The sequence below is a fragment of the Crocodylus porosus genome, unplaced genomic scaffold (assembly GCF_001723895.1).
Source record: "Crocodylus porosus isolate Cpor-Errol unplaced genomic scaffold, CroPor_comp1, whole genome shotgun sequence".
Classification (NCBI taxonomy): Eukaryota; Metazoa; Chordata; order Crocodylia; family Crocodylidae; genus Crocodylus; species Crocodylus porosus.
In genome coordinates this window covers 157151897-157164591 of record NW_017728886.1, presented here as the reverse complement: position 1 = coordinate 157164591, position 12695 = coordinate 157151897, and the positions used below count along the sequence as shown (strand labels likewise).

General features: G+C 46.4%; 1 protein-coding gene across 4 annotated transcripts in view; it reads right to left on the bottom strand.

Annotated features, from left to right (window-relative positions):
* Positions 1-4778, bottom strand: part of MCUR1 (mitochondrial calcium uniporter regulator 1) — a 27707-nt gene extending 22929 nt beyond the window's left edge. The window contains exons 1-3 of one of the 4 annotated variants that reach the window (XM_019543742.1): positions 4328-4778; positions 2191-2313; positions 263-366 (exon numbers count right to left, since the gene is read on the bottom strand). In XM_019543742.1, the coding sequence (XP_019399287.1) occupies positions 263-366; positions 2191-2313; positions 4328-4580 (480 nt within the window). In that variant the 5' untranslated portion in view covers positions 4581-4778. The remainder of the gene's footprint in view (positions 1-262; positions 367-2190; positions 2314-4327) is intronic. The other 3 variants (XM_019543734.1, XM_019543723.1, XM_019543713.1) reach the window with 3 other exon arrangements.
* Between the last annotated feature and the right edge of the window lie 7917 nt (positions 4779-12695).

Below are 12695 nucleotides of genomic sequence, written 5' to 3'. Positions count from 1 at the left end.
CCGCCGCTTGTTTACACCGGAAGCCGGCGCCCGTGCCGGTGGCCGGGAGCCGGCAATAAAAATGGCCGGCCACCAGCACACATAGTCTCTCCTGCCATAAAAACTGGGTGCGTCTTATGGTCCGAAAAATACGGTAACTCTGAATTTCTTTGCTTTTGAAGAATTTAAGGGTTAGTACAAAGTTGTTCCTTCAACAACTTATTTTATTAGTAGGAACACTATATTTTGATTTTCTTTAAATCTGCTGCCGTCCTGTACTCACCTGCTGCACTTTGGTGACCATGTCCTTGTAAATAAGCTCTAGATTGGTGTCTGTGATTTTCACTAAAGCAGATACAATAATCTCGGACTGCAGAGTAGTGAATCCTAAACAAAGCAGAAAAAAACCCCAAAATAGGATAGCAAAACTAATAAAGATCTTTAGAAATGCCTCTTACTAATTCAGTATGAAAGAAATATTACAAGAATCATGGCAAAAGCTACAAACATACTTGTCTCCATGCAGAACTAAGAGCAGAACATGACATTACAGTACACATAATGAACACATTTTCTACATTCAAAATGATGGCTCCAACGTAACTCAAAAAACAAACCAAAAGAAATGTTCCTATAGCACAACACTCTCTCTCTCTCTGAACAACATTTTATGTTGGAATTTTGGGAGGAGGGAGCATAGATGCATATATAAATATATAATTATCTTTCTTTCATGCTTAGTGCTTTTGTGAGCAAACAAGTTGTTAAAAGTTACAATCCTGCTACTTCAAGGGCAGGAACCTAACCACTATGCTGCTTATCAGAAAAAAAAAAAGCAGTAAATACCTCTCCCAACAAATTAAAAAAAATAGCCTGGTTTTATGCATGTTAGCTTTTCAATCCTTGTAAAAATGCAGTACTAAGAGAAGTGAAACATATTTTGATTTAACTTACTACTAGTTCTTCTACCAACTGCATGCAACATGTTATAGGAAAAGGCTTTTTGCAAAACAACATAACCCCCAAAAACACTTTCAGCTTTTCAAATTTAAAATACATCATTGAGAGTCAGTAATACAATGACTATTTAAACATACGGAGTTGAAATTGCTGCAAATTAAGTAACAGTTAACTGTCATAATGGGCACTGAGCCAGGCAATTCCATTAAGATGAGAATTTGTTCAGTTATTTAAAATTGGCATTGATTCGATATTTGTATTACCATCAATATCCATGTTTTATAAAATCTCAGCTATTACCTTGAATTGTCATTTTCTCTTCTACTTTGAACAAATAAGTTAAATTAAGATTAGTCTTTAAACTTTATTTAAGAGTAACAAAATAAACAAGTAATGAAACCTGACCTTGGCAATAGTAAGTTTTAGATCTCCCTACATAGTTGTATAATTTGTAACATATGCAGTAAGTTTAAAATTAACAAAAGGAAGTTCTTTTTGAAATACTGGACACATCTAAATGTGCACTTAAATGCACAGTAGCCTATTTTATTGAGCATTAAAATGTCAAAAAAATCTGCAATTATGCTAATGCACAGTAAAATAAGCAATTGCACATCAAGTGTCAGATAAAAAACAGGCACTCTCGGTACGGTGCATTATGGCAGCCTAATGAGCATTTATTTAGTGCCTCATAACAGAGGTACTAAATTTAGTGCGTATTACGAAAAGCACGTTAATGCACATGTAGATGCATCCAGCGTGTTGTTAAAATGTTGAACTCATTGCCACCAGATGTTGTAGAAGCTGACAGTTCAGCTGGATTCAAAAAGGAAATGGACAAATGCTTGGAGGAAAGGGGCATCAGTAGCTATTGAGCATGTGAGTTAGGGGTACAGCCTCTGAATCAGAATTTCCTAGACCTAAACTGCTGGAGGCTGCAAGTGAGAGGAACATTGGAAAAAAACCCTGATTAGATCAGTTCACTCGTCCTGTTAGCCTCTACTCTCTGCCACTGTGTGACATAGGCCTATTTGACATGCCTTGGGAATGTGGACCAATGCCCACCAAGTAAAGCTAAAAGTCCTCTTTCAAACTGGGACACTGAATGCACATCAAGTGATTACTGGAGACAACTACAGAAGAAAGCAGGGATGGAGTGAAGGTCAAAGGTTCAAAACCAGTGCACCAAAGGATACTGGGAGAAATGGACCTATAGCCTGACCCAGTAACCAGTAATTCTTATGTTCTTACCATTTTCTTCCAAGAGACGCACAAGAGCGTGAGTGTCAAAAAAGAGCTTCTTACTTCCCGATAAGGAAAAATTCCCTTTGCCACTGTCAGTTTGTAAGGAGGATGAGGCAGAGATGCTTAAGCCTACAAAAAACACATACAAATGGTTAGTTGACATGAAATTTCTGCAATCATTTCGCTGGAAATTTCTAGCAACTAAGAACTCGCTTCTCTTTTGCCCGTTATGTTCTCTACGGCAGGCAGGGGGAGATGACTGCAACACAATCTTGGATTTCAGGCTTAGCTGGCAGATAGGTATTATAACAACCTGAAGAGTTGTTATACAGGGCCCACTGCCAAAACAGCTGAACACCCAGTTATGACGTTGTCAGGTCTGGGAATAATTACATTGGGTGTGTCCAGACAAGCGTGGGTACGAGGTGTCGCAAACACATGTCAAGCGCCACATATCGCATAGTCAGGTATTCTCCGTGCTATAAGGCTGCACTGCCCATGCGTGTGCTGCTCTGGGTTTTTTTGACCCCTGGATATCCAGGGGTCAAAAAAACCTGCAGGAAAAAAACCCAGAGCAGTGCATGCACTGCAGAAAAGTGGAGCTGGGCTGCCTGGAGCAGTGCTCTGCTACCAGCCAGGCTCTGCCTGGCAGAATTGCTACTGCTGCAGCCCCGGGATGCTCCCAGGAACTGGGTAAGGCTGCTGTGGCCAGCACAGTGCTGGCCCTAGCCTCCCCTACTGCCAAGTTAACTTGCCATGCATCAAAGCATGTGTGGCACAGGTGTCCTCTGGGGCAAGAGAGCTACCACCTCTCTCCGGGGAACCAAATGTGAGTCAGGAACTTAAAAGAGCACCTTCAGCACATGCTGTAAGCCAGGGGTGGGCAAAATGCAGCCTGCCAGGCCATTCTATCTGGCCTGTGGGGTCACTAAAAAATTTACAAAATATTCATCTGCCCCCAGCTGCCTGTCATGAGGCCCTTGGTGGCTTGCCAAAACTCAGTAAGCATCCCTCCACCCAAAATAATTGCCCGCCCCTGCTGTAAACCAACCACAGTGCACTTGATGAGGGCCACAGGGTGGTTTAATTCCTTCCTACTGCTACCTAAGGGAGTCTGGCTCTTAAGCACCATTTGGGCTGGCTATCCCCAATTCACCCTTACAAAAAACAGAAGAGGGAGCGAGACCAGGGGTCTTCTGCTCTCGGGGGTGGGTGTAGGGAGACACAGAGGTATGGGTTGCTGTGAACCGTTCCTAGCCCACTCTGCCACGCTGGGCCCCACAGCCCTTTCTGCCAGTGTTGCCAGGTCTTGAATATGAAAACGTTGTACTGGAAACTCCAAATTAGTGTGTTTGCTGAAACTATCGTATACTGAAAAAAAACCATGCAAGTAAATATGCAAATAAGTCATCTTCTTATTTACTTTACATTGTGTACTATAAGTCACAGGAGAGCCAGTGAGAACTGGGTCATAATTAAAGCATTTATTTATTTTGAGGCAAGCAGTTGTAAGAAAACACTGACAGCAAACCAAAAGGTTAGTTGAGGCTTTCTGGGAGTGACTTGGATTTTGCATATGCTGCCTCAAAAATTATTGTATGTTCTGAACATATTTACTATTATTGATTGTACAAGGGTTAAAATTATTGTACATATATGACAATTATCATCAGGGATCCTGGTCATCTCTGACAAATCAGAGTATTTTGGATTGAAAAAACAAACCAAGCACAATGCACATTTTTTTGTGATTAAAACAAGTGCCTATCCCTAATAAGTGTGTGTGTAGGCATAGGCTTTCATTTTAATCATGGAAAAATTGTTTTAACCACAGAAAAACTAAACCTAAGTGGCACTTCATTTTAATAACAAAAAATGTGGATTTGGGGGATTTTTTAAAACAAAGTTTTGGATTTTTTTTTTTTAAATCAGGGAAAAGTAGGGCCCCTGATTACGGTGCACCCGGCAGCGCTGCATCCCGCCCCCGGGGCAGCCTGGCCCGAAGCCAGGCCGGACGCACCAAGTGGCCCCTGCTGCCCTGAGAGTTCTATGGAACTAGGCTGAGGCCCCGCCCATTCCGGGCCTGACCAATGGGCTGGCGAGGGTCCACCACACGTCATCTTCACCCCCCCCAAGCTCTCACCTCGTGCCCAGCCCTGGTGCCAACTGCTGCTGCCGGCGCGCGCCGGGCGCGGACGCAGGCGCAGAAGCGGCGGCAGCGCGAGGAAGTCCAGCCGCTTCCAGTCTCCAGGGCAACGGCGCGGCGCAGGACGGCCGCCGTCGAGGTCACGTGGCGCTGCGCGGCCACCCTCTGCCCGCCCGCGCGGGCCCAGCTGCAGGAGGCGGCGGAGGCAGGGGGGCAGGAGAGCGCGCCTAGCTACCGCGCCACGCGCCATTGCCGCTTTCGCCCTGCGCTGCAGCAGCTCCAGGACGGAGCGGCGCCTCCACTCCCCTACCCCTGCCCGGCGCTATTGGGCGCCCATCGCTGAGCAGGCGCTGCCGTGCCGGCCTTGTTCCGGCGCCAGCATGTTTAATTTCCGCATCCGGCGCGCTGACGTCACCCCGCTCGCTCTTGCTTCGGTTAATTTTATGGGTCGCTGACGTTCCTTGCGGGAGGACTGGCCGGCAGGCGGGCGACCGCGGAACGTCGGGGTCAAAGCCTCAACGTGAGCAACGCGGGACGTTCTTCCGCCCTCTCTCCTCGTTCATGAGAATGAAGATCCTGTATTACGTGCCCGCCCGCGCTCCCTGAGTGCTTGCGAGCCGGTATGGCAGGAAGAGGCCCTGGACAGTCAGCCCGGGGATGCCAGATGCACGATGACTATCGTCGTTGTACAGTCATTTCAACCCTTGTACGATGTGCCAGCAATAATAAAAAGTGTTCAAACTGCAATAATAAAGTATATATACTTAAAAATGGAAAACATAATAATTAAAACAGTAAAATTTAAAAATGTCTAAAGTAATTAAAAAGCACATGTAATAAAAATGTGATAATAAAAGTGTCCAAAATTCTTGCAAAGAAGATTTTTTCCAACTATTTAAGTTGGTCTAATGAAAGATACCAGATTTACCCAAAGAACCTTGTCCTCAAACACATATAATTTCCGAGGCTCTTAATTGATGCAGCAGACAAAACCCAAACCACTCTCCGGGAGGCTTAACTGACTTCTGGGTTTGTTGTCAGCACTTTCTCATGACAGCTTGCCCTGAAAAAAAGAAATGCTTCAACTCTGGTGACCCAGTTCTCACTCACTGGAGACTTACAGTGAGCAATATAAAGTAAATAAGACTTATTTGTATCCTTATTTGCATAGCTTTTCAGCAAATACGATAATACTGAGCTTCCACTATGATAATTTCATATTTGAGACCTGGCAATGCTGCTGCCGTCTGTGTGCAGGGAGGTGTGGCGCCAGGGGTAGATCCAGAGTAGGGTACAGCGGTGCATTCGTGCCTCCTTTCATTGGTGACATAGAGGGGGTGCATGCAGGTGCACATGCAGCCCCTGAAATTGGTGGTGCACCCCCTAAGATTGGCTACCTCCAGAGTTACACAGCAACTTGATGGCAAAATGGGGACTAAAAATCCAAATGATCTTCCTAGGTCTTAATGTACGGTAGAGTTGGTTTCAAGGTGAAAAAGGGTTCTCCCTTTGGATGAACTGGAAGGACAGTACTGAAGTTCTGAAGAACTTCAGACTCCATGGTCTACACCAAGGGAGGGCAAAATAGGGCCTGCAAGCTGAATTCGGCTGGCCAGGTGATTTCATACAGCCTGTGGGTGGGTGCCCACCAATTAGTTGCATCATACCTGGCCCGCAACTGCCCCTGCTGCAATCGCATGGGGCCCAAGCTTCACCCACTCCTGCCAGGGCAGTGTGCTGTGCTCCCAGCCTCAGGTGGGGGAGAGCCCTGGCCCCAGCCCTGGCCGGCACACAGCTCCTGGGTGGGGCTGCTGCTACTGCTGGTTGGCTCCCCCAGCTCCTTGTGTCAGTGCTGCAGCACTTGCGGCAGCAGGAAAGGAAGTGCTGGGGGGTGAGAGAAGCTGCAGCTGGGTTGAAGCGCGGAGCCCAGGGCCCAAGCCCAGTGGGAGTGCGGGTCGGCTCAGTTCCAGCACACAGGGCTCCCTGCAGCTCATGTGCAGCTCCCAGGACTTGCACACCAATTGTGGGGAGTCCCACGTGATGCAGCCAGCAGCCTTCACCACTGATGCCAAGTGCAGCTCCCAGGACTCCACCAGAAGTGATGGGGAGCCCCATGCAATGGAGCCAGGATGGTTCAGCCCTACTCCCTGCTTCCTGATGAAGACCTGGGAATTGCACATGGTGGCAGGGAGCAGATCCAGGCCGCTGGCTCCATTGCACGGGACTCCCCTCTCACAGTGTGTGGCTTTGGCCAGGTCCCAGGGGCTGCACATGATGGAGGCAGGACAGCCTGGCCCCGCTCCTTGTTGCCATGTGCAGCTCCTGGAAGTGGTTGGAGCCACACATTGCCGGGGGCTCTGCCTGTGTAGGCCTCAAGGGCCTGCTGCTTGCTGTTGCTGTCACCAGCAAAGGCTGTGCACCTCAGGGAGGGGGGGCCAGCTCAGCCCCCCACACCCCTATAACCACATCCCCCCTTAGGGAGACCATCTTTTCCAAATTGGAAGGTGAGACACATGCCTACCTCCTCCCCACCCCAGTTGCGGCACAGCCAGCAGAGAGCCAAGGGGAGCCTGTAGGGGGCAGGGGATGATGTGTGTTGCCCTCTGTGGGCTTGGGGCTCCCCACCCTGCTGCCCTTGCCTGGGAACCCTGCACCAGCCACATGGTCATGGCAAGGTGCCTCCTGCCCACCTGGCAGCATCTGGGGGCACAACTCTGTGCCACTGCCATTGCTGCTGCTGGCAGGTAGATAAGTGGTGCTTCACCATAACATCATGGGAGGCACAGGGCTCCTGGGGGAGGGGATCAGGGCCCTGCATCCTCCCTCCCTCTGTGCACAAATCTGGGGTGGGGGCACATTCCTCCCCATGCTCCCCTCCCTGGGAGTACATGCACCAGCATGGAGCTGGCCCCCCTCTTGCCCCCCCGATGAGCCACCCATGGTTCCATCCTGCTCCCCAGTCATTATCTTGCTCTCAGGATTATGAATGCACACATGCGCATGTGGCACCTCTTATGTCCTGCTTCCCCCAGCCCCAAGCAGACCTCGCAGGCTGGAACTCTGTGGGAACACCAGCTGTTTCACGTGGTTTTCCACAGTAAACAGAAAACCTGGTTCCCTGCACGATACTGGGGAATCCGGGACAAATGCTGTCCTGGAGTCATTCTGCCCAGGACTCAAATGTTTCCATTTCAGGACTGTCCCACCCATTTAAGGATGGGTGGTCATCCTACCTCTTCCACACCCTGCCCACACACCTCCCACACCATCCCCCACACACAAAACCATAGCCTTCCACAAACCCTACCACCCACCTACACACATAGCCCAGCACACATACACACCCACTTCCCCAGCCACACCCTACACCCCCCCAATGTACAAGAGTAAGACTTTATTTCTGAGCTATTATCATACATACAAACACATGTAAATAAGGACAAAATATTTGTTGAAATAAAATATGTTATAGTCGATGTTTGATTTTTATCATATGATTTTTTTTTTCTGGTTCCAAAATGGCAAACCCTCCTCCCTTCCCCTCCCCCGGCAAAGGAAGGAGTACTTCTGGGGGCGAGGGAAGGGACTTCTGGTGGCAAAGTTCAGGGATTAGGGGGGGGATTTCTGGTCCCAAGATGGCAACCAGTGGCTGGGCACCTGTCAAGAGGTGGAGCTACCCTTGTGGCTCTTAATAGTTCACCAAAACTTATTAAGTGGCCCTCCAGCTGAAGTAATTGCTCATCCTGGTCTAGACCTACTTTCCAAAGAATGGATATCAATAACCTTTATTCTTGTATGGATTGCCTTTGTTCCCTCCTTTATATTAGCATAGCCATAACAAATTAATAGGTCTAACTTATTAAAGGAGAGGTGATTCATCTCAATATTTTGTAAAGACTATATTCTCGATAATTTCCCATACAGCACACATACCTTTTCAGGATTGTCCTTACTCATTTCTGGTTGCTTTTAAAAAAGCTTTTAAAATGGAAATGTACTTTTCTGAGTAAACCAACTTTAACCTTGCTTGGGAATTTTAACTGTATACCCTCAGGCTCAAGGTTTCCACTGGGATTGCAACTGATCAACGTAAGGACAAATTTTACTCATCTCTGTCATGGTTCAATCTGTACTTCCTCATGCTCTGTTACTGCTTTTAGATCTGTATGCAATTTCCTATCTTTTGAGGATGCTGTTTGCCAGTTTGAAGTGAATTTGCCAAAAGACAACATATGGTCTCCTTTTTTTTTTGTATATTATGCAATCTTGACTTCATGGGTTCTCATGTTGACCAGAAAACAATAACTCACACAGGACAGTCTTGGACAAATCTACCTTTCTATACAAAACCCAACAATTGTCTATTGGCTTTAGATCATTAGATCCTGGTCCAGACCCTGTGCACATTTTCACTTACCTTGGATTCATTAAATTGTCAGTAAGTCACCTCATACAGAATGTGAGGCTTGGGAAAGGCCATAGGCAGAGATCATTGTGGACCAGTGCAATTTGTGCCAGATGGCTATGCAAATTGACGACAAAGAAGACAATGACATATCTATATCAGAAGTCCCTGCGGGAACTTATTTCCTTTCTTTAAACTGAAAAGTCACTAAAGATGCTTTTGTTGCTGGGTAAACAATTTCCTGTATGCATAGGGTCTAATTTTGGATTAAGCTGTGCTTGAACAAGCTCAGTAACTTCAATAAACCTACACAGGCAAAAGTATTTGCATTGCCATAAGTGAATGCAGAATTTAGCCCATTGTGTGTATAGCACATCTGGGTTAAAATGTATTGTATAGATGTAAAGCAGCAGTGTCCAACACAAATGAGTTGGCTGGCCAGATCTGGACCCCCATGGCTTCTCATGGGCTGGATACACACCTCCAGATCCAGGCTCCTGTGGCAGCTAGAGCTGCTGTATCAATATGGCCAGCATGCAAAGGTTAACTCCACTGCTACTCACTAGCATGCTGCAGATTTTCATGCTGAACAGTGATGGAAAACTGGAAATTTGGCGGTGGTAAGGGCAGGGGTGGTGTTAACCCTTTCAATGTTAACCCAGTTGCCACAGTAGAATTAAGAACCATGGCAAGAAACATCACTGCTAGATCTGGAGGTGAATCATCTGGCCAGAGAGAAGCTCCAAGAGCTGGATGACTCACCTCTGTAGGCCAGATCAGAGCATACACAGGCGAATGTTTGACACCTGAGTTGTAAAGTATGAACAGCAGTAATGACTTCTGATATTTATGAATCTGCAGACTGTTGAATCAGTAGGGTATTTTCTTTGACATACTCTTCAGTGATTTCTTTCAAAACTTTTATGTGCCACAATACTTTAAAGCAAGATTGTGATTGTCCAAACATCTCATGTCATCTTCCTGTTTGAAGTGGACTCCAACACATTGTGGAACTGTTAGCAGAAAATATGTGCAAGAACCACTTGTTTGTTACCAGATTTACCTGTCATTTTGCGGTGTACTCATTTATTAGGGGTACGTTTCTGGGAGTCTCTGTAATTCTATCAGTGTGCTGCTTGTGTTTCCTTATGGAGCTGTATCTCTCCCTTCTGCAAATCCTCACCCCCAGTGAAGCTATTTTGCAAGACTGTTTCAGTGGGGCTGGATTCCTCCAACCATCGAATCAGTCATGTATGCACATATACACACAGATCAACAGGATACGCCTGAGCCAGGCCAGGTTATTTAGCACTGACAGGCTAACACCTTCATATGCCTTGAACTCAGTTCATGAAGGCAACAATAAAATGCAGTCAGACACAAGCACACAGGTTAACAGAGCACATCTGAGTCAGGCCGGACTATTCAGCATTGATAGGCTGACAGCCTCATGTGCCTTGAACTCAGTTCATCAGGACAATAATAAATGCAGTTAGACACACATACACACATGCTAACAGAGTATGTCTGAGAGCAGGCTGGGTCTGATCAGCTCTTTCAGCTGATACCTCATGTGCCTCAAAACTCAGCACGTCCCAATCTCCTGTCATAATGGTCCTAGTAGTAACCGCCTTGATGAGCAGACCCTACTGTGGTTTTGGGCATTACCGGGATCTTTGGCTTAGGTAAAAGAAGTGTTGCTGCAGAGCAAATGGGGAAGTCAAGGGGGAGAAAGAGTAAGTGAGGTTCAGAGAGAAAGTATATCAACCAGCTTGAACGTAAAAGTTATTTATTGCCAGATATACGAACTTATGATGATACCAGTAATAATAGCCATACAAGAGAGAGACAAATAAACAGTTACAATATTACAGTTTCAGTTAGGGTTTTGGGGAAGTCTAGCTCGAGTTTGATTAGCAAAAGTCAGGTTTAGAAAGCTGTTCCAGGAGTAAGAGAGTAAAAGTCATGTTCCTGGTGTCGAAGAGAGAGAAAGAGAGAGAGTTGGGATCTCACCAGTCGGCGAAGCTTGAACCAGTCGAGGTTCCCAGCTGTTGTTGGAGCTGGCAGACAGACAGGCAGAGGCCTCAGCATGATCGAGGGAGAGATTCCAGGCAGAAAAGGGGAGGAACTGGTGCGGCGTTGGATCCAAGCACCAGGACAGACACTTGAGCTTGGGTAGGGGTTTTTGTAGAGAACTAACAATAGCTCAAGGGAAGACACTAGGTTTGTTTAAGGGTAAACAGTGGCTCATATGGTGGATAATAGGAACTGATCACTGCTGGCTATATGGATGGCATTACTCTGAGGGAGCTCATAATACAGACAGGAAGATTCAGTGTTTTGGATACCAATAGAGGAGTCATTACTAGAGTTGGTCTGATAAATGCCGAGCTGGGTGTGTATAGACATGGGTTGATTAGCATTTGGAGCAAGGAGTCCCCATCATGCAGTGCTCCCCTGCTTTTCTGATCCCAGAATTCAGTGAGGTTCTTGCCTTGGAATCGCTGTTCTCCATCCTGAATGCTAATGAAGGTGCATGCCTGTCCTGTCTCCCATTTAAATGAGTCGTCATCTGGTTCCATCTTGGATGCAAATGAGACCAGGGGAATTGCTTCACTCTTGCCACCCTTGTGTGGAGGGCTTTAGGTGCATCTCCCACAGCATCTTCCTTGTCTTTTGTAAGTCCTTCCTCCAATCAGTTCTTGTTCAGGCCGAGGTGGGGAGAAGGAGAGTTCTTTGTGAGTCAGACAGGCCGCGTCCTGTGCCAGGCTTCCCTAAGAACATGGAGTGTAACACACTACACGGATGAAAATTGAAGTCACAGCCAGAACTAGCCCATTCACACTCCATTACACAAGTACTTTCTGTCCATCACAACAGCCTCCATTTTTGTTTCCTTTAGGGAAAGGAAAGTCCTTGATGTTGCCTCATGGCTCATTGCTTCACTTTACATTTACCTCTCATGTTCAGAGATCATAGGAGGCTACTGACTTTAATCTTCATGTCAGAGATCTTCTTGTTCACTTTTTCCAGTGTAATCTTCTCTAGGCCCTCTTCATGTTTCCACATTGAAGATTGTTTGATCATAATTGGCATTTTAGCTGCTCAGATCTCTGAAAGCTGCTTCAGAAAACTGCAACTGAACCAGCCAGTTCAGAGCTATCTTTTGAGTAATGGAAGGGCAAGGACTGGTTTTTATACTGTGCTACTTAAGAGGTCTAGCATAATAGATAGTTCAGGAAGACAGGACTTTATGGTACCTTTGTGCACTTTTGTGTGGGGCTAAAATGTCTATCAGCATAAGTGAAAGAGAGAGAGACAGCTGTGTCCTACAAACTACTGTCGCCTCCCTAGGGGTGTACAGTAGCCCAAAATTTGTGTAGCCATCAGCTCTAGGGGCCCATCCCTTTTACTAATATCAGTCACACATTACTGCTGTACCAGGATGCTTTGAAACAGGAATCTGTATCCAGAATTGTCCATCAAAAGAGAATGTTTACAGCAATATTCTATAATTTGGCTTGCTGGATGGCAGGTACTTTGGTTAAGAACTGGAAGGAACTGTCCATGTCGTCTAAAAAGCAGATCTCTATGATGCATCTACAACCATGAAGTCAGGTTAATACTTTCATTAGCAGCTTAGAAGATCATAACCATAGCCATATCATTCCTTCCTGTTGAGGTCGGAGGGGGTAGGGGGATTGAGTTGGGGTGGGGCAGAGAATACCCACAGGAAAAGGAAAAAATCTGAAGGAAATGTGGTCCAGCAAGCCACAGGGAGAACATGCCGTGGTAGAGATGGAGCTGCTTCCTGGCTCCACTCCCTCCCATTGCATGGATTACATGGAATTGCTATGGACCTGGCTCAAAAAGGTGTAGAAGACCTTAGAGAAACATTTACTGAGTGCTAGAAAATAAAGAAACCCTAAAGATTTGATCATGGTAACTCCACACACCTAT